At 43.9% G+C, this 27988-nt stretch overlaps 2 protein-coding genes across 2 annotated transcripts; both read right to left on the bottom strand.

The window, feature by feature from the left end:
* Positions 1-203: 203 nt before the first annotated feature.
* LOC130128860 (ladderlectin-like) lies at positions 204-3559 on the bottom strand. The gene is made up of 7 exons (XM_056298624.1): positions 3464-3559; positions 3228-3306; positions 2955-3020; positions 1702-1916; positions 1312-1446; positions 956-1067; positions 204-843 (listed from the first exon to the last, which is right to left on the bottom strand). Exons 2-7 carry the CDS (start codon positions 3280-3282, stop codon positions 743-745), a joined length of 684 nt encoding a protein of 227 aa, XP_056154599.1. The 5' UTR covers positions 3283-3306; positions 3464-3559; the 3' UTR covers positions 204-742.
* A 10860-nt stretch (positions 3560-14419) lies between these two features.
* LOC130128875 (ladderlectin-like) lies at positions 14420-17777 on the bottom strand. Its single transcript, XM_056298641.1, has 7 exons — positions 17682-17777; positions 17446-17524; positions 17172-17237; positions 15918-16132; positions 15528-15662; positions 15172-15283; positions 14420-15059 (listed from the first exon to the last, which is right to left on the bottom strand). The coding sequence occupies exons 2-7, from the start codon at positions 17498-17500 to the stop codon at positions 14959-14961; spliced, it is 684 nt and encodes a 227-aa protein (XP_056154616.1). The 5' UTR covers positions 17501-17524; positions 17682-17777; the 3' UTR covers positions 14420-14958.
* Between the last annotated feature and the right edge of the window lie 10211 nt (positions 17778-27988).

The raw sequence follows: 27988 nt of genomic DNA, 5'->3' as shown, positions 1-27988 counted from the left end.
CTGAATTTCCAAACATCTCCTTTTGTTTTGTGTAAGCACCCCTGGCATGAACAGTTTGTGTTGTTGATAATGTAATGTACATGTGTTTTGTACAATGAAGAGAAGAAGAACAAAGACAGTGGAATAGAACACGCCTGCAGCTAGCATAAGTTGAATTTAAACCAAAAAACATAACTTATCTACAAGGACTTGAGGGTGTGGAATCATTATTCACTTCCTTTATTCAAAAATGAGAATCAGTTACATTTTACATAACATTGTAAATATCACGTTGCCTAAAAAAGTGTAAAAAAAAATCCTTAGCCACTATAAAAAAGTCATTTGACTCATAAATGTACAACATGGCTACAACAGTATCAATGAATATCACATCATCTGTAGGAAGAGTGCCACATTGATGTTTCTTGAGATTACCGCTCTTTCTGCTGCATCACATAATATGCAGCAGAGGCAGTTTCAGAATGACCGAGAAAGAAAATTAATGTCATGAGTCAGAAGCATTTCCCCATGCCTCAGAACACATTTTAATTCTTATTATAGAATGTATAAAAAACTTCACTGCTCAATCTGTAAAGATTTGTTTTAGCCACTGTGTCTGAGTAAGCTCCCCTGTAAAGAGACATTGCATTGTCGCTTTTGCAAAAGACAGAACAATTATATTTGGATTTGTTCCATGTTGTAGCGTTGGATAGGCACTTAAACAGGTGAAAGTATCAACACTGGCAGTTCTCACAACACACTTTCAGCTTTCAGTGGATGTTGAGCAGAAGCAGTCGTTGAGCGTCTTGGCACAAACGAAACCACGCTGACCACCGCAGATGGAATCGTTCCACTGTTTCGGGTCTGGAAATAACAAAGGATAAAACTGTAAGATCTGATGAAACAATCTGATCTGTCTGGTGGTTTTTCTGATTGAATGTGAAATAGGCTGGGAGCAGAAGGAACAGCAGATTACCTCCAAAGTTCATCTCAATGCAATGTTCTCCGCCTGCGGAATTATTGGGTTCTCCTCTCAACCAGTTCTGGTAGTCAAACCTGGAACCGTCGCTCCAGAACCACAGATTTTCCTGTCGGGGAAAAACAAAAAAGCAGAACAGAACAGTTGGCAGTTCAATGAAGATAAAGATGATTTTTCTTCAGAATTCATAAACTCCTCTTGCTAGAAAGGGTTCTGGTGTCTACCTTGTACTGAGAGATCAGAATCTATTGTTATTATGAGAATTTACACTTTCATTTCACTTACATTTACACTAATCAAAGTTTTGAGTTTCATTTTATTGGTAGACTAGATTGAACGGGATCAAATTATACCTGAACGGCATCAATGCCTCCAATCCAGGTGCGAGGAAATTCACCAGTCCTCCTCCTCACAACTTCCTGGATGAAGTAATACTCGTTTGAGCTGTGGACGGAGGCAAGGTTGGCTCCAAAGTGCACACAATATTGCTGTGAAGGAAAGAGATGGACATCTTTTTATTAAGACGGATGCAGCATACAGTGTCTGCTCTCCTGAAACTTAGCACATGAGGCAACCATTGTTTTACAACTTTACAACTCAAAAATCTCTGCAAACCAATTATCACCTCAAAGGAATTCATCCGTTATTTTTAAATAGTAGGTGTGCCGTTTGACTTTCAGAGTTGATCTATCACATTTTGGAGGCAAACTGCTGATGTGACATAATAGGTCATCGTGTCCTACCTCTGCCCGGGGCCAGGATCTGGGACTGTTAATGTAGATGAAGCAACGGGATCCATATCTGGACCATCCAGGTGGACAGTAACTCCTGCTCTCCACACCAGTACCCACCAACTCTGCTCCCGCCGCCTCCTCCTCTGCCATCTCCCTCTTTAGAGCCTTCTCTTCCTCCTCCAAGCTGGTCTTTGACTCAGTCATCACCTCCTCTGGTATTTCCTCTGGAGCAGAGAAAGCATGGACTCATAGACTGACAATCACACCCTGCTTTCCCTAGATGTACCTTAATGATAAAATGAAATTTGCTGCGTTAACGTTTATTTGAAATAAGTCTGATGTTTGGGATACCCGTCCCTTGTCTTGTATAATTGTATGTATCAAAGGGGAACAGATCAGCTAAAATGGGCTTTTGCAGGTAATTAAACATTGGATTATATTTTAGTTGATGATAACCAGTATTTAATATCTGTTGCTACCAAAAAGTGATACAAATAAATCCGTGTAAAGGTCCCTTGCTTATCGGTACATTGGCAGTATTGTGCAATGTATCTGCAGACTGAACCAGCAACCCTGTGACTACTAAGCAGCCTCCTTAAATCCTCTCTGGATCCTGCAGACATAGATTGTGGTGCAGTTTGGTATGTTTTCAGGTCTCTGATACTAAAGCTGGCTTCATATAGCCAAGGACAAGAACATGAACTTTAAATGAGGTTTTTGGGTTCTGGTGGGCTTTAATGAACAGCCCCTGTCCAGGCTGTTCTGTCTTACCAAGAGACATGTTCTGCTCAATGGCCACCGTGTTTTGTACAGGATCGGCAGATGAAAACAAACAGAGCTATAGTTAACTGTTTTCAAGAGCCCCTTAGCTTAATTTCTCTGTTTTCTTTCTTTCATTTTGTTTTAATCTGGCAGTCGCACAGAAACGGGAGCATTTAATGTATAGAGCTTTGTGATGCCAATGGGCGCTCCACAGTGCTGTCTATAGAAAAAAACACCTGGTATCCTGTTGTTTCTCCCTCTTAGGCCCACCTAAACAAGCTCATATCAAAGTCAAAAGATTAAAATTCTTTGGTTTTTGTCTGGTTCGAAATTAAATCTATGTGGTATGAAGAGTAAAATGTAGTGTTCATCCACATTTTCTTTTTTTAAACTAGACCTGAAAAATAAAGCAAAGCTTTGTTGTGAAGTACAAAACTCTCTTACTAAGGATTGCAATCCTACAACATATAACTAAAAACAAGGTGAGGGCTGAACCATACCTGCTGGTGCAGGGATAACCTCGTTCTTAGGGAGCGCCTGCTCCATACTGGTCTCCTTTTGGGCCTCTGAGGAAGAGAACGATATAAACTACAAATAATAGCAGTAGCAGTAGCTCATCCAGCAAAACCAATATGAATCATAGAAAAATAGAAGACGTGATGGCAGTGTAATTTCTGGCAGTGAGGGAGCAGTTTAAACAGCGGTAAACAGATTGGAGTCTGACAAGAGGAGCTGTGGTCATTTTAAAGGCAGTCTGTCTTGGAGTCTCTCACCTGTTGCTCCGCTCAGAGCGACGACGACACAGACAAGAAGAGAAATGGTCAACATTGTTTCTGCCGGTGAACTGGACTCCTGCAATGCAAAATAATACAGGAACAGCAGAACTGTATAAAGCTAGCTCACCAGAGAATCAGCTTCATTTCTTTGTCAGAGTAACTGAATATCTTTGTTATCCATCCAAAACAACTGATGAATTAGCTCCTTTTAACAAGTACAACAAAAGACTTACCTGTTGGCTTGAATGTCTCAGGTGAGTGTCTAGGATCTGGAAAGCTAGGGGGTAGCACCACTTATATACAGGCCAACAAGGAAACAAACAGGAATTCTGAATAATCATTAATGGCATATGGAGGAAACGTTGGTTGCAAAGAAACTTCAGGTCCGTAACCCTTTATTAATACCATGTGAACTTTATCTCTGTTTATTGCATTGTAAAGAGGCTGTGTTCATTTTCCACAACTTCCTCATCACTGTTATTTGACACAGGACTGAAAAGCAGAAACACTCCATGTTTAAGTAACACAACAATCCTGAGAGAATATTAGCCAGCTAGAAATGCTGGCATCGCTCTCCATTTTGGAGGTAAATAAATACCCTGGTTTCCTTTAGAGAAACTGAATAGTGTGTATTCTAGCAGTCAGCATAGGGATTTGCTAGACATGTAAATCTAGGTTCTATGGAAGATGTCGTGCACCGCTTAGCCAAAACATTAAAACCACCTGCTTCATACGGTGTAGGGCCCCCTCGTGCCGCCAAAACAGCTCTGACCTGTTGATGCCTGGATTCCACAAGACCTCTGAAGGTATCCTCTGGTATGTGGTACCAAGAGGTCAGCAGCAGATCCTTTACGTCCCAGCACATCCCGCAGAAGCTAGATAGGACTGAGATCTGGGGAATTTTGAAGCCAAGGCAAGACCTTAAACACTTTGTCATGTTCCTCAAAGTTTTTCTGAACAATTTTTGCAGTGTGGCAGGGTGCATTATCCTGCTGAAAGAGGCCACTGCCATCGGGTAGTACCATTGCCATGAAGGGGTGTACTTGGTCTGCAACAGTGGTAGGTGGTACATGTCAAAGTAAAATCCACATGAATACCAGGACCCAATACGAATACTTTATTCATCCCCGAGGGGAAATTGGGTTTCCCAGCAGAACATTGCCCAGAGCATCACACTGCGTCCGCTGGCTTGCCATCTTCCCATAGTGCATCCTGGTGGCATCTCTTCCCCAGGTAAACAACGCACACACACCCGGCTGTCCACATGATGTAAAAGAAAATGTACTTCATGAGGCCAGGCCACCTTCTTCAGCAACGGTTGAACACAAACGTTTTAAAAAGATCAGGTACAACTCCAGAGGTCAGAGAGCCATTGATGATCAGCAGTGCAGGGCCAATTGACTCTTGCTTCTTTGTGCAATTTTGTCGTGATAATATCAAAGGGACTCGATGAGGGTCTCGTAATAAGTGACACAGTTTTCTTAAGATCCTGAAGTGACATCGGTCTAAAGCAATCCAACACTTCCAAGGAGGGGCAAGAGAGGTCCACTGTAGAGGTGGGAGGAATGATATTTGCTCTAATATGGTCAATATTTTCTGTGAAAAAGATAAGAACTTTTTCGCAGTTGGTTGGAGAAGAACCTTCCGCAGCAGGTGTCTTGACGCATGCTCAGTAATCCAGGTAATAAAACCAAAGAAGGTTGAATCAGTTCCTCTGAACTGACCAACCTTCTTTGACTTCCACAGAAGGGGAAGGAGAGAAATGAGTGAGAGAAGTGTTCATACAAACATGAGGAGTGGGGTAGAAAACAGGCCATCAGCTAGTCAGCTCTTGGTTTGTGATCCTGTGACATATTTTAGTCAGTGGTGTCACAGCAGTGATACGTTAAAGCACCACAGATGAATGGTTTTAAACAGAAAGGTCAACTGACATGCAGAGAGAGATGTCCACACATTTCCTTACCCTGAGCTATATTTGATCTGTGTGCTCTGGCTCCATGTTAGACCTCTAACCCTGGACTGGTCTTGGCTATAGAGTGAGTTGACATGATGAAAACAATACTTTTTGTTATCATAGTTCAGTTGTGGTGTCAAGAGAGGTCCTCCACCACAGTGATAGAGGTCCTTCGGATACTGAGTCATAAAGATGAATGCACTCAGACAATAAAGTAATTAACTACTGTTGTAAAGACAACAGGAAGCTACAATTATCAGTAACTTGTCATTTTATTGGATTGCTCAGACAACATCAGCAGACCCAACTCATCAAAGCATCCTTTACTGTATTGTTGTGTTGTTGATATATGGATCGCCATGGTGCATCTAAAGAACTGATATGAGGATAATAATTACAGCACAAGCCACAGCCAACTGATATGAAACACAACTCACGTGCTAAATTAAGATATTGATGATGGTTAATCAGTGTCTTGTTCAAGATCAACTAAACAGGATGTGCCAAGCATATTGCATTTGGTTGTAATCCTGCTTCAGATGTACCGGTGTCTGCCTGACAACAAGGGCATCTTCACCAGTCCTAATCCCATATTATGCTCTCCTTTGTCCAACAGATGTTAAACTGTGAGGGAAGATTGGTGATGGGGTTTTGAAGAGCAGGAAATTTTCACCGACAATGCAGAGGTCACACTGGAGTGTTTGGCCCTTTGACTGGCACAACTTTTGCAACCGCTTTTTCATCTTCATCGACATGCCACTCTCTTGGACCCATGCAGAGGTAAAACACACAAGATATGACTCTTGCTGTTCTTCATTCAGTACTGCGAACTTGCCTCAACAGGAAATGAGTTCCACGGGGAAAGGAAGTTAGAGTTGTCCCTAACATCACTGTAAGATATTGCTGCCACAATGCCTTCATCATGAACCAAGGTTTTATGACGTCACAGACTTCTGCCTTGGCCTCTTGAAAAATGTTAAACTAATGACAGGGCTAGTATTCCAGGATGTATAAGAATTACAGACAAGTTTATCACTTGTACAATAAGATTTAAAGGTCTACACAACACTAAAACAATTCCTTTTCACTGAATACTAATGCACTTGGACACATCCAAGTCAAAGACATCGACCCTGGTGCTTATCTTGACATTTTAGTGCAATGTAAATGATCTATATGCAAAGCAGTGAAGTTCAGCTAAATACTGCTTCTGTGGTTATAACGGCTTTATTACAACCGTGGATTGTCATAAGCTTCGCTATGTGATGCGATACGAGTGACACCCCCTACGGCCTTCTACCTTCTACTATGAATTTAAAATAAACAAATCAAATTCTTTCATTGAGGAGGGTATTTGAGCGAGAGGTACTGAAAGAGAGAGCGGAGAGTTATCGAGAGAGAGCCCAAAGTTGCATATTTTTGTGTATTACCCTTTAAAATGTTATATTATTATTACTATTGTTATTAGGGTTGTCATAGTGTCAGTGCATGACTGTTTTCAGCCTGAAATGAATGTATTTCCATTGTCAGATGCTGTTCTAGTAATCGCCATTCCATGTCCGTGTGCACCGCTAGCTGCCGTTCTTTTGCTGCATGGTCGGTCTCATGGTCCAGGTGTTAGAAACGTGGTACACACGTTAATTAACGCAGAATGTTGTGATGGCCCAGCGGCCTGTCCAGGGTGTCTCCCCGCCTGCCGCCCAGTGACTGCTGGGATAGGCGCCAGCATCCCCGCGACCCTGACAGCAGGATAAGCGCTTTGGATAATGGATGGATGGATGTCGATGAAGAGCAATGTTCATTCCTCTATAAGGGGAATTATTTGTTCTCAAACACTGGGGATGCGCGCGCAGCTTGGCTGCAGGAAGACAGTTACCCGACCGTTGATTACCGTCTGGGCTTGGTATGAAGACGGCTAGCGAACTTCCGATACGTTACAACGCTTTGATTTTAGTTACACTAAAATCTACTACAGCTTGTCAGCCGGTGATGAGACCAGTTATGCTACGACAGTAACCTTGGTTTAAATCTAAAAGTGGGCGTGACCCTTTTTCCACCAAGGAGTGGTTTGGGTGAAAAACGAATGCTTGCAATCAACTCAGAATCATGAAAAAGCCCTAATTTGACCCCTCACAAGTTACTTAAGGCCAAATTAAACATTTCCGATTTCTTGAAAATCGGTTATGGGTACCCCAACTTTGAACAGCTTTTTACGAGGTTTCCCACGGGAGTTGAATTTCAACATTTTAATACACGCTATTACACACCTTTACAAACACAGTGGTGAAGAAATTTCTTGGTAAGGATTTAGTTCCCAGATTGGTCAAATATCTGATAAACTGCCCTTACTACTAGTCAAACAGGTAATGCACTACGACGACAAAGACTTGTCCCATGTGAATGCAACAGATTGGGGAAGAAAGAATGAGGACACAGCCAGAAAACGATGGTGTAACGTGCACGAATAAGTAGACACGGTAGCCCCTGGCTAACGGGTCAGACCCTTTAGTCGACTGGTTGACGTTGTTGCCCGTGGTGCGGGAGATCCGGGTTCTCGTCCTGGCCAGGTTTTGTTAGTTTTTTTTTTGGCAGACATTAGCAAATCCCTACTGACACAGCAAAACTACATGCATTTAACAACTGTACTAAACCCAGCCTTTTCTCACCCGGGCTACGTTTAGTTTACAGATCTGGTAATAGTAAATGTAAATGTAAACACGTATAGGTTTGTCGTGTTCCAAAACTCATTAGGCCAGCAGGAGAACAAGCCGAGGAATCGTCAGCTGAGCGACGTAGGCCACGGCGTGCTGCTATCAGTGGAGATGGCCTAACCACCATGATCATGTTTGAGGTGATCACTTGTTGAGCGGAGCAGCTGCACAGCCGTGGGGTAGATGGAATCCTGACTGGGTACCGAGCTTCAAACTTGGACATGACAAATTTGAAACCCGCAACGAAAAAAGAGACAAAACGCAGGCCCTAAGTGAGAGAGCAAGTGAACGACGAAAGCGGGCTGCTGAGAAAGAAAATGTGGAAAGAGGAAGCAAAGGCTTCGAAACTAAGTGCAACTAGCTTTCCAGTTAGAGACATCTTTAAGCAGGAGGATATTTCCCCAACAATCTGATGAAATACCTGATCTTCCGGAAGAGCTATCCCTTACAAAAGATGCAGCCACGTCTACAGATGAATTTAGTTTCTTGTTCCAAAATCAGGGCGCACCAGTTAGGATTCCTGACGAAGAAGAATTTTCCAAGGATGATGCTAAGGTTAAATTCCGCACTGGTCTTCGTTCTTTTGAGGTTTTAAAGAAAACATTTGATTTTGCGGCATCATGTTGTAAAATATTCTCTATATTATCTGGAGGTATCTTATACTGCTAATATATCCATAACAGTGATTTGAGCCGGAGACCAATTCCCAACGTCTGGTCCTCTTTATTGTAACTCTCCGACTGTCGCAGCAGTCAACATCCGGGGTATATGAGAGCCTAGCTTAACCACCACTAGGTAGCGCTGTTGGTCTACTACACTCCTCCCCCTTAAACTATGAAGTTCCCCTAATAAAATATTATCACTCTAAAACATGCTGATATGGCAAATTACTTTCAACATCTTTTACTTGGTCATTACTGGTTACACAACCCACTTCGACCCACATTTGTACATTTACATATCAGTCTCAGGAACTCTTTTTCACATTTTTTTCTGAACAGGATTTGAACAATTTAGTCTCTCAGGAACTCTTTTATTCAGGAACTCGGCTGATCTTACAGAGACAGTCGTTTTGGAGGTGCCCTCTCTCTCTGAGGGTACCGGCGCTCAACCACCTCAGGGGAAGTGGATGCTCGGTGAGGAGGCGACACGGCCTTGCCCACCGAACCTCGTAAGGGTGTTGCAAGCTTCTCTGGAGCCAGCATCCTTGGAACGGGTGTATCTTCAGGTGAGTACGGGCTAGCACCTACGGCTCCAGGTGTGCCTTTCCCCCCCAAATCCGCAACTGCAGGGTAGGTGTTGCTGATGCCCATCTGGTCATCCTGAAACTGAAATGCCTCAGGAGGACTGGAGGGTCGGTCGAACAGCAGATGTTCAATGTGGACTGAACGTCGGTTCACTCCATTCCACACCAGGTAGGTGACTGGTCCGAGTCTCTTTTCCACTGTCCCTTTCGTCCATATCTCCTTTCCTCCACGGAAGTTTCGGATCAGTACTGAGTCCCCCTCTGACAGATGACTCAGCTTCGAGGCGGGTTGGTCATGATAGTCCTTCTGCTTTTGTTGTTTGGTCCCCACCACTCGAGCGAGGTCTGGCTTCAGCAGGCCGAACCTGGTCCTAGGCTGACGTTTGAGGAACAGTTCTGCTGGTGTGCAACCTGTAACGCTGTGTGGTGTGGTCCTGTATGACAACAGGAAGTTGGCGAGCCTGTGTTTCACTGTAATAGTGACGTTTTGTTTCTTCTCATCGAGCAGCTGTTTCAGAAGTGAAGCTTTCACCGTCTGGACTGCTCTCTCTGCGGCACCACTAGAAGCAGGATGGTAAGCTGGCACCAATGTCTGCATAATGCCGTTGTGTTTCAGGAATGTTTTGTACTCCAGCGAGGTGAATTGTGGACCGTTGTCCGAGACGATCTCCTCAGGAAGACCGTAGGACGAAAAGATGCTCCGCAGCACTTCGATCGTTTTGGCAGCGGTAGCTGTTGCCATGGGGATCACCTCAAGCCATTTTGAATGACTGTCTACTAACACTAGGAAGTGTTGCTGATCCTTCTCTGCAAAGTCAATATGTAGCCTCTGCCACACTCTCGTAGGCCACTGCCAGCAGTGTAGTGGTGCTACTGCTGGTAGTTTCCTCACACTCTGACAAGCATCACATTGCTGCACTGCACGTTCGATATCACTGTCCAACTGAGGCCACCATAAATAGCCCCTCGCCAAACTTTTCACCCTGCACCCTCCGGGGTGCCCTGGGTGTAGGTCGTACAGTAGTCGTTCTCTGTGTGCTGGTGGGATGATAATTCGAATTCCCCACAGAATGCATCCTTGTTCCACAGACAGTTCATTCCTTCGGTTGAAGTACGGTTTCAGTGTGTCATCGTTGATGTAACTCGGCCATCCAGACCGGGTCAGTTCCAGTACCTTGCCTAGGACTGGGTCCTTGAGAGTGCTCTGTGCAATCTCTGTAGCCTGCACGGGTAGCTCATCTACTAATGAGAAATAGAAAATGCTGTTCTCCTCCGCTGTGTTGTCCTTTTCTTTCCCCGGCAGTCTAGATAACGCATCCTGCATTGTCCGCTGACGTTCTGTACTCTATACTGTAGTCATAAGCCATAAGCCTCAGTGCCCATCTCTGCATATGCAAAGCGGCTAGTGTAGGATTTCTGACTTGGGTCCTAAGATGGCAAGGAGGGGTTTGTGGTCAGTTATTAAACTGAATTTGCGGACATAGAGATATTTATGACATTTGGTCACGCCAAATATTATGGCCAACGCCTCCTTCTCTATCTGACTATATTTACTCTCTGCCTCTGTCAACGTACGTGACGCAAAGGCGATTGGTTTCTCGTCCCCATTTTCCATTATGTGCGACATTACCGCACCTATCCCATAAGGGGATGCGTCACAAGCTAATCTCAGTGGTTTCTGCGTGTCGTAGTGTACTACTACTGAGCTTTTCACTAACTGTTCTTTGGCAGCCTTGAATGCTGCTGCACTCTCTGGTGTCCATTTCCATTCGACTTCCTTCTTCAGGACTTGGTGTAGTGGCTGCAATATGGTCAACAGATCTTTCGTGAAACGGCCATAATAGTTTAACAGTCCTAGGAATGACCGTAGCTCTGTGACGTTTGTGGGCTGGGGTGCATTTACGATGGCGGCAACCCTTGTCTCAGTGGGGTGAAGTCCCTCTTTATCTATCAGATGCCCCAGGTACTCTACTTTCTCCTGCACGAAGTCACATTTTGCTCTTTTCACTCTTACCCCGTAGCTCTCCAGTCTGCTCAAAACCTCATCTAGGTTCCTCAGGTGCTCCTCTCTTGTTCTGCCTGTGACTAGTATGTCATCGAGGAAGCAGGTCACATGCTCTAAGCCTTGTAGTATCTGGTCCATCACATTCTGGAGCATAGAAGGTGCACTCGACACTCCATATGAAAGTCTGTGATAAACATACAGTCCTTTGTGGGTATTTATTGTTAAATACTTCTTTGAGTCCTTCTCTAACTCAAGCTGTTGGTAGGCATGTGAGAGGTCTAATTTGCTAAAGAGAGTGCCCCCGGCCAGTGTGGCGAAGAGATCCTCGGCGTTCGGTAGTGGATAGGTCTCCTCTTCCACACTCTGATTAACCGTGACTTTATAGTCTCCACAGATACGAACTGACTTGTCTGATTTGGGTACAACTACTATCGGGGCAGCCCACTGACTATGGTCTATCTTTGAGATAATACCAGCTTTTTCCAGCCTATCTAGCTCTTTTTCAACTACGTCTTTTAGTGCGTATGGCACTGGTCTTGCCTTTCTGAAGACAGGTTTTGTATCTGGCTTCACTTTGATATTTGCCTTAAATTCACGAACAGTGCCAGGCTCCTCAGCAAATACTGCTTTGTCTCTCTGTAACACTGCCTCTACATCTGTGTTATCACTGCCCCCTGCTGGTGTAACTGAGAATATGCTTGCCCAGTCTAGTTTAAAATTGGCCAGCCAGTTACGGCCAAGGAGGGCTGGTCTGTCACCTTTCACAATCACAAGAGGTAAATCTCCACTCTGGTTGTCATATTTCGCATTGACAGTCACTTGGCCCATCAAGGGAATGTTCTCACCGGAAAAGGTTGACAGACGCACTTTACTTTCTTTCAGTGGCAGGTGTGAGAGATGTTCCTTGTACACTATCTCAGATATCAGGGTTACGGCAGCTCCTGTGTCAAGCTGCATGTCCACAGGGTTTCCTTCTAACTTAATACTGACCTTAATGTCCTTTTTTCCATTACCAACTGTATTTGTGGAGTACACTGTATTCATCGGATACGCACCAAACAGTTCATCCTCATTTCCATCTCCTCTCTCACCTGGACTGTGGTCTTCAGCCACATACTGTGTATGTCCCTGTCTATTTTTAGTTTTACACATTCTTGCTATGTGCCCTACCTTGGAACACTTGTAGAATGTCTCGGTTTTATACCTACATACTTGAGCTGCATGGTTGTTACCTCCACATCGGTAACAGGGTTGGTGCGTTTCTGTTCTCTGTGGTCTAGAGTTATCACTGGTAGGTTGCTTGCTTTTCCACTCGCTGGTGGACGACTTGCTTCTCCACGTAACCTTGCTTGTTCTCTTCTTGTCTATCTTATTCCCAGTTGCAGCTCCGCTTGGTTTGCTGGCAAACTCCAGCGTATTCTTTGACGCCATGTCCATAGATAAGGCCAGCTCACATGCTTTTGCAAAAGTCAGATTGTGTTCTGCGAGCAACTTTCTCTGAATAGCCTCCACCTTTAAACCACTAACAAATCGGTCTCTCAGTGCTTTATTTAAATGCTGACCGAATTCACAATGTGTGGACAGGTGCTTTCAAGCAACCACATAATCAGACACTGACTCATTTTCTAGTTGGTTCCTTTTCTGAAATCTAAAACGTTCAGTTATGATTAGTGGCTTGGGTTTATAATGGGATGCTAGTTTCCCGCTCAGTACTGCATACGTGAGGCTACTCGGTTTTTCTGGTATTCAGAGGTTCTTTAGTAGGCCATAGGCTCCTGCGCCTGTCACAGACAGGAAAACATTGGCCTTCTTACCGTCCTCCACTTCATTAACGATCATCCATTGCTCCAATCTTTCAAGGTACGACTCGAAGTCCTCTTTACCTTCCTTGTATTCAGCAATATTGCCGATGAAATGCGCCATGCTTGTGCTTGGCTTGGCTAGCTAGTCTTTTCTTGCCAGCTGGCTGGAAGCTAGCTGGTAGCGTCACGTTGCTTCGTCCGCTTTTATTAACTACTGGGATTACCTTCTCACATTAAAGGTATCCCATCCTCATCGCCACTGTAATATATTCTCTATATTATCTGGAGGTATCTTATACTGCTAATATATCCATAACAGTGATTTGAGCCGGAGACCAATTCCCAACGTCTGGTCCTCTTTATTGTAACTCTCCGACTGTCGCAGCAGTCTACATCCAGGGTATATGAGAGCCTAGCTTAACCACCACTAGGTAGCGCTGTTGGTCTACTACACACATCTTTTACATCAACCAGCAATGTCCTAAGTTCTCTGCCTTTGCTGCATAACTTTCATGTGTTGATTTTTGCTTTGTTGTCCTTTTCTTTGGCCTAAATTCGGGGAGTTTTCTGCAGTGTGGGCAGCACTATGTCTCTGGAACGTTCTGTATAAAAGGGCAAGAGAGGTGAAACTTTGAAACAGGGCAAGATTCGTTTTTACAACAAACCATTTCTTCTGATGTATTTTGCTTGCAATAATAATATCCAGCTACGTCTCTGTTCCCCTCTATTTTCAGATTTTGTTTCCTTGTGTACTGTCTTCCAAGTACTTCGTCGGTGAAACACAGCTCCTCCAAAATAAGGATAACTTTGGTACACACTTATCCCAAAGATTTTGATCTGGCATGACTCTCTCATGAGCCAAACCTGTATGTTTTCTTGGAAGGCACAGACAACAAAGTCACAATATGAACAACTGACTGTATGAAGTTGCTGCTGAACCTGACAATAATAGCTGTGGTTCCTTTTCAACACATATTTTGAGCTAACCCTTTCCAAACATGAAGCTTTCTTTTGAATGTGTGATTCAAAATCTATGCCCTCAATACTAAAAGGTCATTTCACCCCCCCCACACACACACACACATCCCTCACCACAGCAGTCACAGGAACAAAGGAAGTCTGGTGTAGCATGGAGAAACGGGTAGCTTCTGTTGATAAATGTGCCACATTTTGAAACCTTGAAATCCTTATGCAGAGGTTTCATCAACTGTTCATATTCAGAAATAGCAAGATCCTCGTGGACACTTCCACGCCTTGTAGCTGCTGTGCTGAATTTCCAAACATCTCCTTTTGTTTTGTGTAAGCACCCCTGGCATGAACAGTTTGTGTTGTTGATAATGTAATGTACATGTGTTTTGTACAATGAAGAGAAGAAGAACAAAGACAGTGGAATAGAACACGCCTGCAGCTAGCATAAGTTGAATTTAAACCAAAAAACATAACTTATCTACAAGGACTTGAGGGTGTGGAATCATTATTCGCTTCCTTTATTCAAAAATGAGAATCAGTTACATTTTACATAACATTGTAAATATCACGTTGCCTAAAAAAGTGTAAAAAAAAATCCTTAGCCACTATAAAAAAGTCATTTGACTCATAAATGTACAACATGGCTACAACAGTATCAATGAATATCACATCATCTGTAGGAAGAGTGCCACATTGATGTTTCTTGAGATTACCACTCTTTCTGCTGCATCACATAATATGCAGCAGAGGAAGTTTCAGAATGACCGAGAAAGAAAATTAATGTCATGAGTCAGAAGCATTTCCCCATGCCTCAGAACACATTTTAATTCTTATTATAGAATGTATAAAAAACTTCACTGCTCAATCTGTAAAGATTTGTTTTAGCCACTGTGTCTGAGTAAGCTCCCCTGTAAAGAGACATTGCATTGTCGCTTTTGCAAAAGACAGAACAATTATATTTGGATTTGTTCCATGTTATAGCATTGGATAGGCACTTAAACAGGTGAAAGTATCAACACTGGCAGTTCTCACAACACACTTTCAGCTTTCAGTGGATGTTGAGCAGAAGCAGTCGTTGAGCGTCTTGGCACAAACGAAACCACGCTGACCACCGCAGATGGAATCGTTCCACTGTTTCGGGTCTGGAAATAACAAAGAATAAAACTGTAAGATCTGATGAAACAATCAGATCTGTCTGGTGGTTTTTCTGATTGAATGTGAAATAGGCTGGGAGCAGAAGGAACAGCAGATTACCTCCAAAGTTCATCTCAATGCAATGTTCTCCGCCTGCGGAATTATTGGGTTCTCCTCTCAACCAGTTCTGGTAGTCAAACCTGGAACCGTCGCTCCAGAACCACAGATTTTCCTGTCGTCGATAAACAAAAAAGCAGAACAGAACAGTTGGCAGTTCAATGAAGATAAAGATGATTTTTCTTCAGAATTCATAAACTCCTCTTGCTAGAAAGGGTTCTGGTGTCTACCTTGTACTGAGAGATCAGAATCTATTGTTATTATGAGAATTTACACTTTCATTTCACTTACATTTACACTAATCAAAGTTTTGAGTTTCATTTTATTGGTAGACTAGATTGAACGGGATCAAATTATACCTGAACGGCATCAATGCCTCCAATCCAGGTGCGAGGAAATTCACCAGTCCTCCTCCTCACAACCTCCTGGATGAAGTAATACTCGTTAGAGCTGTGGACGGAGGCAAGGGTGGCTCCAAAGTGCACACAATATTGCTGTGAAGGAAAGAGATGGACATCTTTTTATTAAGACGGATGCAGCATACAGTGTCTGCTCTCCTGAAACTTAGCACATGAGGCAACCATTGTTTTACAACTTTACAACTCAAAAATCTCTGCAAACCAATTATCACCTCAAAGGAATTCATCCGTTATTTTTAAATAGTAGGTGTGCCGTTTGACTTTCAGAGTTGATCTATCACATTTTGGAGGCAAACTGCTGATGTGACATAATAGGTCATCGGGTCCTACCTCTGCCTGGGGCCAGGATCTGGGACTGTTAATGTAGATGAAGCAACGGGATCCAAATCCGGACCATCCAGGTGGACAGTAACTCCTGCTCTCCACACCAGTACCCACCAACTCTGCTCCCGCCGCCTCCTCCTCTGCCATCTCCCTCTTTAGAGCCTTCTCTTCCTCCTCCAAGCTGGTCTTTGACTCAGTCATCACCTCCTCTGGTATTTCCTCTGGAGCAGAGAAAGCATGGACTCATAGACTGACAATCACACCCTGCTTTCCCTAGATGTACCTTAATGATAAAATGAAATTTGTTCCGTTAACGTTTATTTGAAATAAGTCTGATGTTTGGGATACCCGTCCCTTGTCTTGTATAATTGTATGTATCAAAGGGGAACAGATCAGCTAAAATGGGCTTTTGCAGGTAATTAAACATTGGATTATATTTTAGTTGATGATAACCAGTATTTAATATCTGTTGCTACCAAAAAGTGATACAAATAAATCCGTGTAAAGGTCCCTTGCTTATCGGTACATTGGCAGTATTGTGCAATGTATCTGCAGACTGAACCAGCAACCCTGTGACTACTGAGCAGCCTCCTTAAATCCTCTCTGGATCCTGCAGACATAGATTGTGGTGCAGTTTGGTATGTTTTCAGGTCTCTGATACTAAAGCTGGCTTCATATAGCCAAGGACAAGAACATGAACTTTAAATGAGGTTTTTGGGTTCTGGTGGGCTTTAATGAACGGCCCCTGTCCAGGCTGTTCTGTCTTACCAAGAGACATGTTCTGCTCAATGGCCACCGTGTTTTGTACAGGATCGGCAGATGAAAACAAACAGAGCTATAGTTAACTATTTTCAAGAGCCCCTTGGCTTAATTTCTCTGTTTTCTTTCTTTCATTTTGTTTTAATCTGGCAGTCGCACAGAAACGGGAGCATTTAATGTATAGAGCTTTGTGATGCCAATGGGCGCTCCACAGTGCTGTCTATAGAAAAAAACACCTGGTATCCTGTTGTTTCTCCCTCTTAGGCCCACCTAAACAAGCTCATATCAGAGTCAAAAGATTAAAAAATCTTTGGTTTTTGTCTGGTTTGAAATTAAATCTATGTGGTATGAAGAGTAAAATGTAGTGTTCATCCACATTTTCTTTTTTTAAACTAGACCTGAAAAATAAAGCAAAGCTTTGTTGTGAAGTACAAAACTCTCTTACTAAGGATTGCAATCCTACAACATATAACTAAAAACAAGGTGAGGGCTGAACCATACCTGCTGGTGCAGGGATAACCTCGTTCTTAGGGAGCGCCTGCTCCATACTGGTCTCCTTTTGGGCCTCTGAGGAAGAGAACGATATAAACTACAAATAATAGCAGTAGCAGTAGCTCATCCAGCAAAACCAATATGAATCATAGAAAAATAGAAGACGTGATGGCAGTGTAATTTCTGGCAGTGAGGGAGCAGTTTAAACAGCGGTAAACAGATTGGAGTCTGACAAGAGGAGCTGTGGTCAGTTTTAAAGGCAGTCTGTCTTGGAGTCTCTCACCTGTTGCTCCGCTCAGAGCGACGACGACACAGACAAGAAGAGAAATGGTCAACATTGTTTCTGCCGGTGAACTGGACTCCTGCAATGCAAAATAATACAGGAACAGCAGAACTGTATAAAGCTAGCTCACCAGAGAATCAGCTTCATTTCTTTGTCAGAGTAACTGAATATCTTTGTTATCCATCCAAAACAACTGATGAATTAGCTCCTTTTAACAAGTACAACAAAAGACTTACCTGTTGGCTTGAATGTCTCAGGTGAGTGTCTAGGATCTGGAAAGCTAGGGGGTAGCACCACTTATATACAGGCCAACAAGGAAACAAACAGGAATTCTGAATAATCATTAATGGCATATGGAGGAAACGTTGGTTGCAAAGAAACTTCAGGTCCGTAACCCTTTATTAATACCATGTGAACTTTATCTCTGTTTATTGCATTGTAAAGAGGCTGTGTTCATTTTCCACAACTTCCTCATCACTGTTATTTGACACAGGACTGAAAAGCAGAAACACTCCATGTTTAAGTAACACAACAATCCTGAGAGAATATTAGCCAGCTAGAAATGCTGGCATCACTCTCCATTTTGGAGGTAAATAAATACCCTGGTTTCCTTTAGAGAAACTGAATAGTGTGTATTCTAGCAGTCAGCATAGGGATTTGCTAGACATGTAAATCTAGGTTCTATGGAAGATGTCGTGCACCGCTTAGCCAAAACATTAAAACCACCTGCTTCATACGGTGTAGGGCCCCCTCGTGCCGCCAAAACAGCTCTGACCTGTTGATGCCTGGATTCCACAAGACCTCTGAAGGTATCCTCTGGTATGTGGTACCAAGAGGTCAGCAGCAGATCCTTTACGTCCCAGCACATCCCGCAGAAGCTAGATAGGACTGAGATCTGGGGAATTTTGAAGCCAAGGCAAGACCTTAAACACTTTGTCATGCTCCTCAAAGTATTTCTGAACAATTTTTGCAGTGTGGCAGGGTGCATTATCCTGCTGAAAGAGGCCACTGCCATCGGGTAGTACCATTGCCATGAAGGGGTGTACTTGGTCTGCAACAGTGGTAGGTGGTACATGTCAAAGTAAAATCCACATGAATACCAGGACCCAATACGAATACTTTATTCATCCCCGAGGGGAAATTGGGTTTCCCAGCAGAACATTGCCCAGAGCATCACACTGCGTCCGCTGGCTTGCCATCTTCCCATAGTGCATCCTGGTGGCATCTCTTCCCCAGGTAAACAACGCACACACACCCGGCTGTCCACATGATGTAAAAGAAAATGTACTTCATGAGGCCAGGCCACCTTCTTCAGCAACGGTTGAACACAAACGTTTTAAAAAGATCAGGTACAACTCCAGAGGTCAGAGAGCCATTGATGATCAGCAGTGCAGGGCCAATTGACTCTTGCTTCTTTGTGCAATTTTGTCGTGATAATATCAAAGGGACTCGATGAGGGTCTCGTAATAAGTGACACAGTTTTCTTAAGATCCTGAAGTGACATCGGTCTAAAGCAATCCAACACTTCCAAGGAGGGGCAAGAGAGGTCCACTGTAGAGGTGGGAGGAATGATATTTGCTCTAATATGGTCAATATTTTCTGTGAAAAAGATAAGAACTTTTTCGCAGTTGGTTGGAGAAGAACCTTCCGCAGCAGGTGTCTTGACGCATGCTCAGTAATCCAGGTAATAAAACCAAAGAAGGTTGAATCAGTTCCTCTGAACTGACCAACCTTCTTTGACTTCCACAGAAGGGGAAGGAGAGAAATGAGTGAGAGAAGTGTTCATACAAACATGAGGAGTGGGGTAGAAAACAGGCCATCAGCTAGTCAGCTCTTGGTTTGTGATCCTGTGACATATTTTAGTCAGTGGTGTCACAGCAGTGATACGTTAAAGCACCACAGATGAATGGTTTTAAACAGAAAGGTCAACTGACATGCAGAGAGAGATGTCCACACATTTCCTTACCCTGAGCTATATTTGATCTGTGTGCTCTGGCTCCATGTTAGACCTCTAACCCTGGACTGGTCTTGGCTATAGAGTGAGTTGACATGATGAAAACAATACTTTTTATCATAGTTCAGTTGTGGTGTCAAGAGAGGTCTTCCACCACAGTGATAGAAGTCCTTCGGATACTGAGTCATAAAGATGAATGCACTCAGACAATAAAGTAATTAACTACTGTTGTAAAGACAACAGGAAGCTACAATTATCAGTAACTTGTCATTTTATTGGATTGCTCAGACAACATCAGCAGACCCAACTCATCAAAGCATCCTTTACTGTATTGTTGTGTTGTTGATATATTGATCGCCATGGTGCATCTAAAGAACTGATATGAGGATAATAATTACAGCACAAGCCACAGCCAACTGATATGAAACGCAACTCACGTGCTAAATTAAGATATTGATGATAGTTAATCAGTGTCTTGTTCAAGATCAACTAAACAGGATGTGCCAAGCATATTGCATTTGGTTATAATCCTGCTTCAGATGTACCGGTGTCTGCCTGACAACAAGGGCATCTTCACCAGTCCTAATCCCATATTATGCTCTCCTTTGTCCAACAGATGTTAAACTGTGAGGGAAGATTGGTGATGGGGTTTTGAAGAGCAGGAAATTTTCACCGACAATGCAGAGGTCACACTGGAGTGTTTGGCCCTTTGACTGGCACAACTTTTGCAACCGCTTTTTCATCTTCATCGACATGCCACTCAACAATAAGATTTAAAGGTCTACACAACACTAAAACAATTCCTTTTCACTGAATACTAATGCACTTGGACACATCCAAGTCAAAGACATCGACCCTGGTGCTTATCTTGACATTTTAGTGCAATGTAAATGATCTATATGCAAAGCAGTGAAGTTCAGCTAAATACTGCTTCTGCGGTTATAACGGCTTTATTACAACCGTGGATTGTCATAAGCTTCGCTATGTGATGCGATACGATTGACACCCCCTACGGCCTTCTACCTTCTACTATGAATTTAAAAAAACAAATCAAATTCTTTCATTGAGGAGGGTATTTGAGCGAGAGGTACTGAAAGAGAGAGCGGAGAGTTATCGAGAGAGAGCCCAAAGTTGCATATTTTTGTGTATTACCCTTTAAAATGTTATATTATTATTACTATTGTTATTAGGGTTGTCATAGTGTCAGTGCATGACTGTTTTCAGCCTGAAATGAATGTATTTCCATTGTCAGATGCTGTTCTAGTAATCGCCATTCCATGTCTGTGTGCACCGCTAGCTGCCGTTCTTTTGCTGCATGGTCGGTCTCATGGTCCAGGTGTTAGAAACGTGGTACACACGTTAGTTAACGCAGAATGTTGTGATGGCCCAGCGGCCTGTCCAGGGTCTCTCCCCGCCTGCTGCCCAGTGACTGCTGGGATAGGCGCCAGCATTCCCGCGACCCTGACAGCAGGATAAGCGCTTTGGATGCTGGATGGATGGATGTTGATGAAGAGCAATGTTCATTCCTCTATAAGGGGAATTATTTGTTCTCAAACACTGGGGATGCGCGCGCAGCTTGGCTGCAGGAAGACAGTTACCCGACCGTCTGGGCTTGGTATGAAGACGGCTAGCGAACTTCCGATACATTACAACGCTTTGATTTTAGTTACACTAAAATCTACTACAGCTTGTCAGCCGGTGATGAGACCATTTATGCTACGACAGTAACCTTGGTTTAAATCTAAAAGTGGGCGTGACCCTTTTTCCACCAAGGAGTGGTTTGGGTGAAAAACGAATGCTTGCAATCAACTCAGAATCATGAAAAAGCCCTAATTTGACCCCTCACAAGTTACTTAAGGCCAAATTAAACATTTCCGATTTCTTGAAAATCGGTTATGGGTACCCCAACTTTGAACAGCTTTTTACGAGGTTTCCCACGGGAGTTGAATTTCAACATTTTAATACACGCTATTACACACCTTTACAAACACAGTGGTGAAGAAATTTCTTGGTAAGGATTTAGTTCCCAGATTGGTCAAATATCTGATAAACTGCCCTTACTACTAGTCAAACAGGTAATGCACTACGACGACAAAGACTTGTCCCATGTGAATGCAACAGGTTGGGGAAGAAAGAATGAGGACACAGCCAGAAAACGATGGTGTAACGTGCACGAATAAGTAGACACGGTAGCCCCTGGCTAACGGGTCGGACCCTTTAGTCGACTGGTTGACGTTGTTGCCCGTGGTGCGTGAGATCCGGGTTCTCGTCCTGGCCAGGTTTTGTTAGTTTTTTTTTGGCAGACATTAGCAAATCCCTACTGACACAGCAAAACTACATGCATTTAACAACTGTACTAAACCCAGCCTTTTCTCACCCGGGCTACGTTTAGTTTACAGATGTGGTAATAGTAAATGTAAATGTAAACACGTATAGGTTTGTCGTGTTCCAAAAATCATTAGGCCAGCAGGAGAACAAGCCGAGGAATTGTCAGCTGAGCGACGTAGGCCACGGCGTGCTGCTATCAGTGGAGATGGCCTAACCACCATGATCATGTTTGAGGTGAGCACTTGTTGAGGGGAGCAGCTGCACAGCCGTGGGGTAGATGGAATTCTGACTGGGTACCGAGCTTCAAACTTGGACATGACAAATTTGAAACCCGCAACGAAAAAAGAGACGAAACGCAGGCCCTAAGTGAGAGAGCAAGTGAACGACGAAAGCGGGCTGCTGAGAAAGAAAATGTGGAAAGAGGAAGCAAAGGCTTCAAAACTAAGTGCAACTAGCTTTCCAGTTAGAGACATCTTTAAGCGGGAGGATATTTCCCAACAATCTGAGGAAATACCTGATCTTCTGGAAGAGCTATCCCTTACAAAAGATGCAGCCACGTCTACAGATGAATTTAGTTTCTTGTTCCAAAATCAGGGCGCACCAGTTAGGAGTCCTGACGAAGAAGAATTTTCCAAGGATGATGCTAAGGTTAAATTCCGCACTGGTCTTCGTTCTTTTGAGGTTTTAAAGAAAACATTTGATTTTGTGGCATCACGTTGTAATATATTCTCTATATTATCTGGAGGTATCTTATACTGCTAATATATCCATAACAGTGATTTGAGCTGGAGACCAATTCCCAACGTCCGGTCCTCTTTATTGTAACTCTCCCGCCTGTCGCAGCAGTCAACATCCGGGGTATATGAGAGCCTAGCTTAACCACCACTAGGTAGCGCTGTTGGTCTAATACACTCCTCCCCCTTAAACTATGAAGTTCCCCTAATAAAATATTATCACTCTAAAACATGCTGATATGGCAAATTACTTTCAACATCTTTTACTTGGTCATTACTGGTTACACAACCCACTTCGACCCACATTTGCCCATTTACATATAGGTCTCAGGAACTCTTTTTCACATTTTTTTCTGAACAGGAGTTGAACAATTTAGTCTCTCAGGAACTCTTTTTTTCAGGAACTCGGCTGATCTTACAGAGACAGTCATTTTGGAGGTGCCCTCTCTCTCTGAGGGTATCGGCGCTCAACCACCTCAGGGGAAGTGGATGCTCGGTGAGGAGGCGACACGGCCTTGCCCACCGAACCTCGTAAGGGTGTTGCAAGCTTCTCCGGAGCCTGCATCCTTGGAACGGCAGATGGTCAATGTGGACTGAGTGTCGGTTCACTCCATTCCACACCAGGTAGGTGACTGGTCCGAGTCTCTTTTCCACTGTCCCTTTCGTCCACCTCTCCTTTCCTCCACGGAAGTTTCGGATCAGTACTGAGTCCCCCTCTGACAGATGTCTCAGCTTCGAGGCGGGTTGGTCATGATAGTCCTTCTGCTTTTGTTGTTTGGTCCCCACCACTCGAGCGAGGTCTGGCTTCAGCAGGCCGAACCTGGTCCTAGGCTGACGTTTGAGGAACAGTTCTGCTGGTGTGCAACCTGTAACGCTGTGTGGTGTGGTCCTGTATGACAACAGGAAGTTGGCGAGCCTGTGTTTCACTGTAATAGTGACGTTTTGTTTCTTCTCATCGAGCAGCTGTTTCAGAAGTGAAGCTTTCACCGTCTGGACTGCTCTCTCTGCGGCACCATTAGAAGCAGGATGGTAAGCTGGCACCAATGTCTGCTTAATGCCGTTGTTTTTCAGGAATGTTTTGTACTCCAGCGAGGTGAATTGTGGACCGTTGTCCGAGACGATCTCCTCAGGAAGACCGTAGGACGAAAAGATGCTCCGCAGCACTTCGATCATTTTGGCGGCGGTAGTTGTTGCCATGGGGATCACCTCAATCCATTTTGAATGACTGTCTACTAACACTAGGAAGTGTTGCTGATCCTTCTCTGCAAAGTCAATATGTAGCCTCTGCCACACTCTTGTAGGCCACTGCCAGCAGTGTAGTGGTGCTACTGCTGGTAGTTTCCTCACACTCTGACAAGCATCACATTGCTGCACTGCACGTTCGATATCACTGTCCAACTGAGGCCACCATAAATAGCCCCTCGCCAAACTTTTCACCCTGCACCCTCCGGGGTGCCCTTGGTGTAGGTCGTACAGTAGTCGTTCTCTGTGTGCTGGTGGGATGATAATTCGAATTCCCCACAGAATGCATCCTTGTTCCACAGACAGTTCATTCCTTCGGTTGAAGTACGGTTTCAGTGTGTCATCGTTGATGTAACTCGGCCATCCAGACCAGGTCAGTTCCAGTACCTTGCCTAGGACTGGGTCCTTGAGAGTGCTCTGTGCAATCTCTGTAGCCTGCACGGGTAGCTCATCTACTAATGAGAAATAGAAGATGCTGTTCTCCTCCGCTGTGTTGTCCTTTTCTTTCCCCGGCAGTCTAGATAACACATCCGCATTTGCGTTGTCCGCTGACGTTCTGTACTCTATACTGTAGTCATAAGCCATAAGCCTCAGTGCCCATCTCTGCATACGCAAAGCGGCTAGTGTAGGGATTTCTGACTTGGGTCCTAAGATGGCAAGGAGGGGTTTGTGGTCAGTTATTAAACTGAATTTGGGGCCATAGAGATATTTATGACATTTGGTCATGCCAAATATTATGGCCAACGCCTCCTTCTCTATCTGACTATATTTACTCTCTGCCTCTGTCAACGTACGTGACGCAAAGGCGATTGGTTTCTCGTCCCCATTTTCCATTATGTGCGACATTACCGCACCTATCCCATAAGGGGATGCGTCACAAGCTAATCTCAGTGGTTTCTGCGTGTCGTAGTGTACTACTACTGAGCTTTTCACTAACTGTTCTTTGGCAGCCTTGAATGCTGCTGCACTCTCTGGTGTCCATTTCCATTCGACTTCCTTCTTCAGGACTTGGTGTAGTGGCTGCAATACGGTCGACAGATCTTTCGTGAAACGGCCATAATAGTTTAACAGTCCTAGGAATGACCGTAGATCTGTGACGTTTGTGGGCTGGGGTGCATTTACGATGGCGGCAACCCTTGTCTCAGTGGGGTGAAGTCCCTCTTTATCTATCAGATGCCCCAGGTACTCTACTTTCTCCTGCATGAAGTCACATTTTGCTCTTTTCACTCTTACCCCGTAGCTCTCCAGTCGGCTCAAAACCTCTTCTAGGTTCCTCAGGTGCTCCTCTCTTGTTCTGCCTGTGACTAGTATGTCACCGAGGAAGCAGGTCACATGCTCTAAGCCTTGTAGTATCTGGTCCATCACATTCTGGAGCATAGAAGGTGCACTCGACACTCCATATGAAAGTCTGTGATAAACATACAGTCCTTTGTGGGTATTTATTGTTAAATACTTCTCTGAGTCCTTCTCTAACTCAAGCTGTTGGTAGGCATGTGAGAGATCTAATTTGCTAAAGAGAGTGCCCCCGGCCAGTGTGGCGAAGAGATCCTCGGCGTTCGGTAGTGGATAGGTCTCCTCTTCCTCACTCTGATTAACCGTGACTTTATAGTCTCCACAGATACGAACTGACTTGTCTGATTTGGGTACAACTACTATCGGGGCAGCCCACTGACTATGGTCTATCTTTGAGATAATACCAGCTTTTTCCAGCCTATCTAGCTCTTTTTCAACTGCGTCTTTTAGTGCGTATGGCACTGGTCTTGCCTTTCTGAAGACAGGTTTTGTATCTGGCTTCACTTTGATATTTGCCTTAAATTCACGAACTGTGCCAGGCTCCTCAGCAAATACTGCTTTGTCTCTCTGTAACACTGCCTCTACATCTGTGTTATCACTGCCCCCTGCTGGTGTAACTGAGAATATGCTTGCCCAGTCTAGTTTAAAATTGGCCAGCCAGTTACGGCCAAGGAGGGCTGGTCTGTCACCTTTCACAATCACAAGAGGTAAATCTCCACTCTGGTTGTCATATTTCGCATTGACAGTCACTTGGCCCATCAAGGGAATGTTCTCACCGGAAAAGGTTGACAGACGCACTTTACTTTCTTTCAGTGGCAGGTGTGAGAGATGTTCCTTGTACACTATCTCAGATATCAGGGTTACGGCAGCTCCTGTGTCAAGCTGCATGTCTACAGGGTTTCCTTCTAACTTAATATTGACCTTAATGTCCTTTTTTCCATTACCAACTGTATTTGTGGAGTACACTGTATTCATCGGATACGCACCAAACAGTTCATCCTCATTTCCATCTCCTCTCTCACCTGGACTGTGGTCTTCAGCCACATACTGTGTATGTCCCTGTCTATTTTTAGTTTTACACATTCTTCCTATGTGCCCTACCTTGGAACACTTGTAGCATGTCTCGGTTTTATACCTACATACTTGAGCTGCATGGTTGTTACCTCCACATCGGTAACAGGGTTGGTGCGTTTCTGTTCTCTGTGGTCTAGAGTTATCACTGGTAGGTTGCTTGCTTTTCCACTCGCTGGTGGACGACTTGCTTCTCCACGCAACCTTGCTTGTTCTCTTCTTGTCTATCTTATTTCCAGTTGCAGCTCCGCTTGGTTTGCTGGCAAACTCCAGCGTATTCTTTGACGCCATGTCCATAGATAAGGCCAGCTCACATGCTTTTGCAAAAGTCAGATTGTGTTCTGCGAGCAACTTTCTCTGAATAGCCTCCACCTTTAAACCACTAACAAATCGGTCTCTCAGTGCTTTATTTAAATGCTGACCGAATTCACAATGTGTGGACAGGTGCTTTCAAGCAACCACATAATCAGACACTGACTCATTTTCTAGTTGGTTCCTTTTCTGAAAATCTAAAACGTTCAGCTATGATTAGTGGCTTGGGTTTATAATGGGATGCTAGTTTCCCGCTCAGTACTGCATACGTGAGGCTACTCGGTTTTTCTGGTATGCAGAGGTTCTTTAGTAGGCCATAGGCTCCTGCGCCTGTCACAGACAGGAAAACATTGGCCTTCTTACCGTCCTCCACTTCATTAACGATCATCCATTGCTCCAGTCTTTCAAGGTATGACTCGAAGTCCTCTTTACCTTCCTTGTATTCAGCAATATTGCCGATGAAATGCGCCATGCTTGTGCTTGGCTTGGCTAGCTAGTCTTTTCTTACCAGCTGGCTGGAAGCTAGCTGGTAGCGTCACGTTGCTTTGTCCGCTTTTATTAACTACTGGGATTACCTTCTCACATTAAAGGTATCCCATCCTCATCGCCACTGTAATATATTCTCTATATTATCTGGAGGTATCTTATACTGCTAATATATCCATAACAGTGATTTGAGCCGGAGACCAATTCCCAACGTCTGGTCCTCTTTATTGTAACTCTCCGACTGTCGCAGCAGTCAACATCCAGGGTATATGAGAGCCTAGCTTAACCACCACTAGGTAGCGCTGTTGGTCTACTACCAGCAATGTCCTAAGTTCTCTGCCTTTGCTGCATAACTTTCATGTGTTGATTTTTGCTTTGTTGTCCTTTTCTTTGGCCTAAATTCGGGGAGTTTTCTGCAGTGTGGGCAGCACTATGTCTCTGGAACGTTCTGTATAAAAAGGCAAGAGAGGTGAAACTTTGAAACAGGGCAAGATTCGTTTTTACAACAAACCATTTCTTCTGATGTATTTTGCTTGCAATAATAATATCCAGCTACGTCTCTGTTCCCCTCTATTTTCAGATTTTGTTTCCTTGTGTACTGTCTTCCAAGTACTTCCGGTGAAACACAGCTCCTCCAAAATAAGGATAACTTTGGTACACACTTATCCCAAAGATTTTGATCTGGCATGACTCTCTCATGAGCCAAACCTGTAATGTTTTCTTGGAAGGCACAGACAACAAAGTCACAATATGAACAACTGACTGTATGAAGTTGCTGCTGAACCTGACAATAATAGCTGTGGTTCCTTTTCAACACATATTTTGAGCTAACCCTTTCCAAACATGAAGCTTTCTTTTGAATGTGTGATTCAAAATCTATGGCCTCAATACTAAAAGGTCATTTCAACCCCCCCCCACACACACACATCCCTCACCACAGCAGTCACAGGAACAAAGGAAGTCTGGTGTAGCATGGAGAAACGGGTAGCTTCTGTTGATAAATGTGCCACATTTTGAAACCTTGAAATCCTTATGCAGAGGTTTCATCAACTGTTCATATTCAGAAATAGCAAGATCCTCGTGGACACTTCCACGCCTTGTAGCTGCTGTGCTGAATTTCCAA

The sequence above is a fragment of the Lampris incognitus genome, chromosome 18, assembly GCF_029633865.1.
Source record: "Lampris incognitus isolate fLamInc1 chromosome 18, fLamInc1.hap2, whole genome shotgun sequence".
Classification (NCBI taxonomy): Eukaryota; Metazoa; Chordata; class Actinopteri; order Lampriformes; family Lampridae; genus Lampris; species Lampris incognitus.
This window is presented reverse-complemented; position numbering and strand designations above follow the sequence as displayed.

Bases quoted from the DNA above. Each gene is read 5' to 3' on its own strand.
- LOC130128860 (XM_056298624.1), bottom strand. From the start codon at position 3,282: ATGTTGACCATTTCTCTTCTTGTCTGTGTCGTCGTCGCTCTGAGCGGA. The intron at 1,447-1,701 runs GTAGGACACGAT...TTTCCTTCACAG, and splicing joins GATCCTGGCCCCGGGCAGAG to CAATATTGTGTGCACTTTGG. The intron at 844-955 runs GTAATCTGCTGT...TGTTATTTCCAG, and splicing joins CATTGAGATGAACTTTGGAG to ACCCGAAACAGTGGAACGAT.
- LOC130128875 (XM_056298641.1), bottom strand. From the start codon at position 17,500: ATGTTGACCATTTCTCTTCTTGTCTGTGTCGTCGTCGCTCTGAGCGGA. The intron at 17,238-17,445 runs GTGAGAGACTCC...TCTCTTCCTCAG, and splicing joins CGCTCTGAGCGGAGCAACAG to AGGCCCAAAAGGAGACCAGT. The intron at 15,284-15,527 runs GTATAATTTGAT...TATCGACGACAG, and splicing joins GAGGCATTGATGCCGTTCAG to GAAAATCTGTGGTTCTGGAG.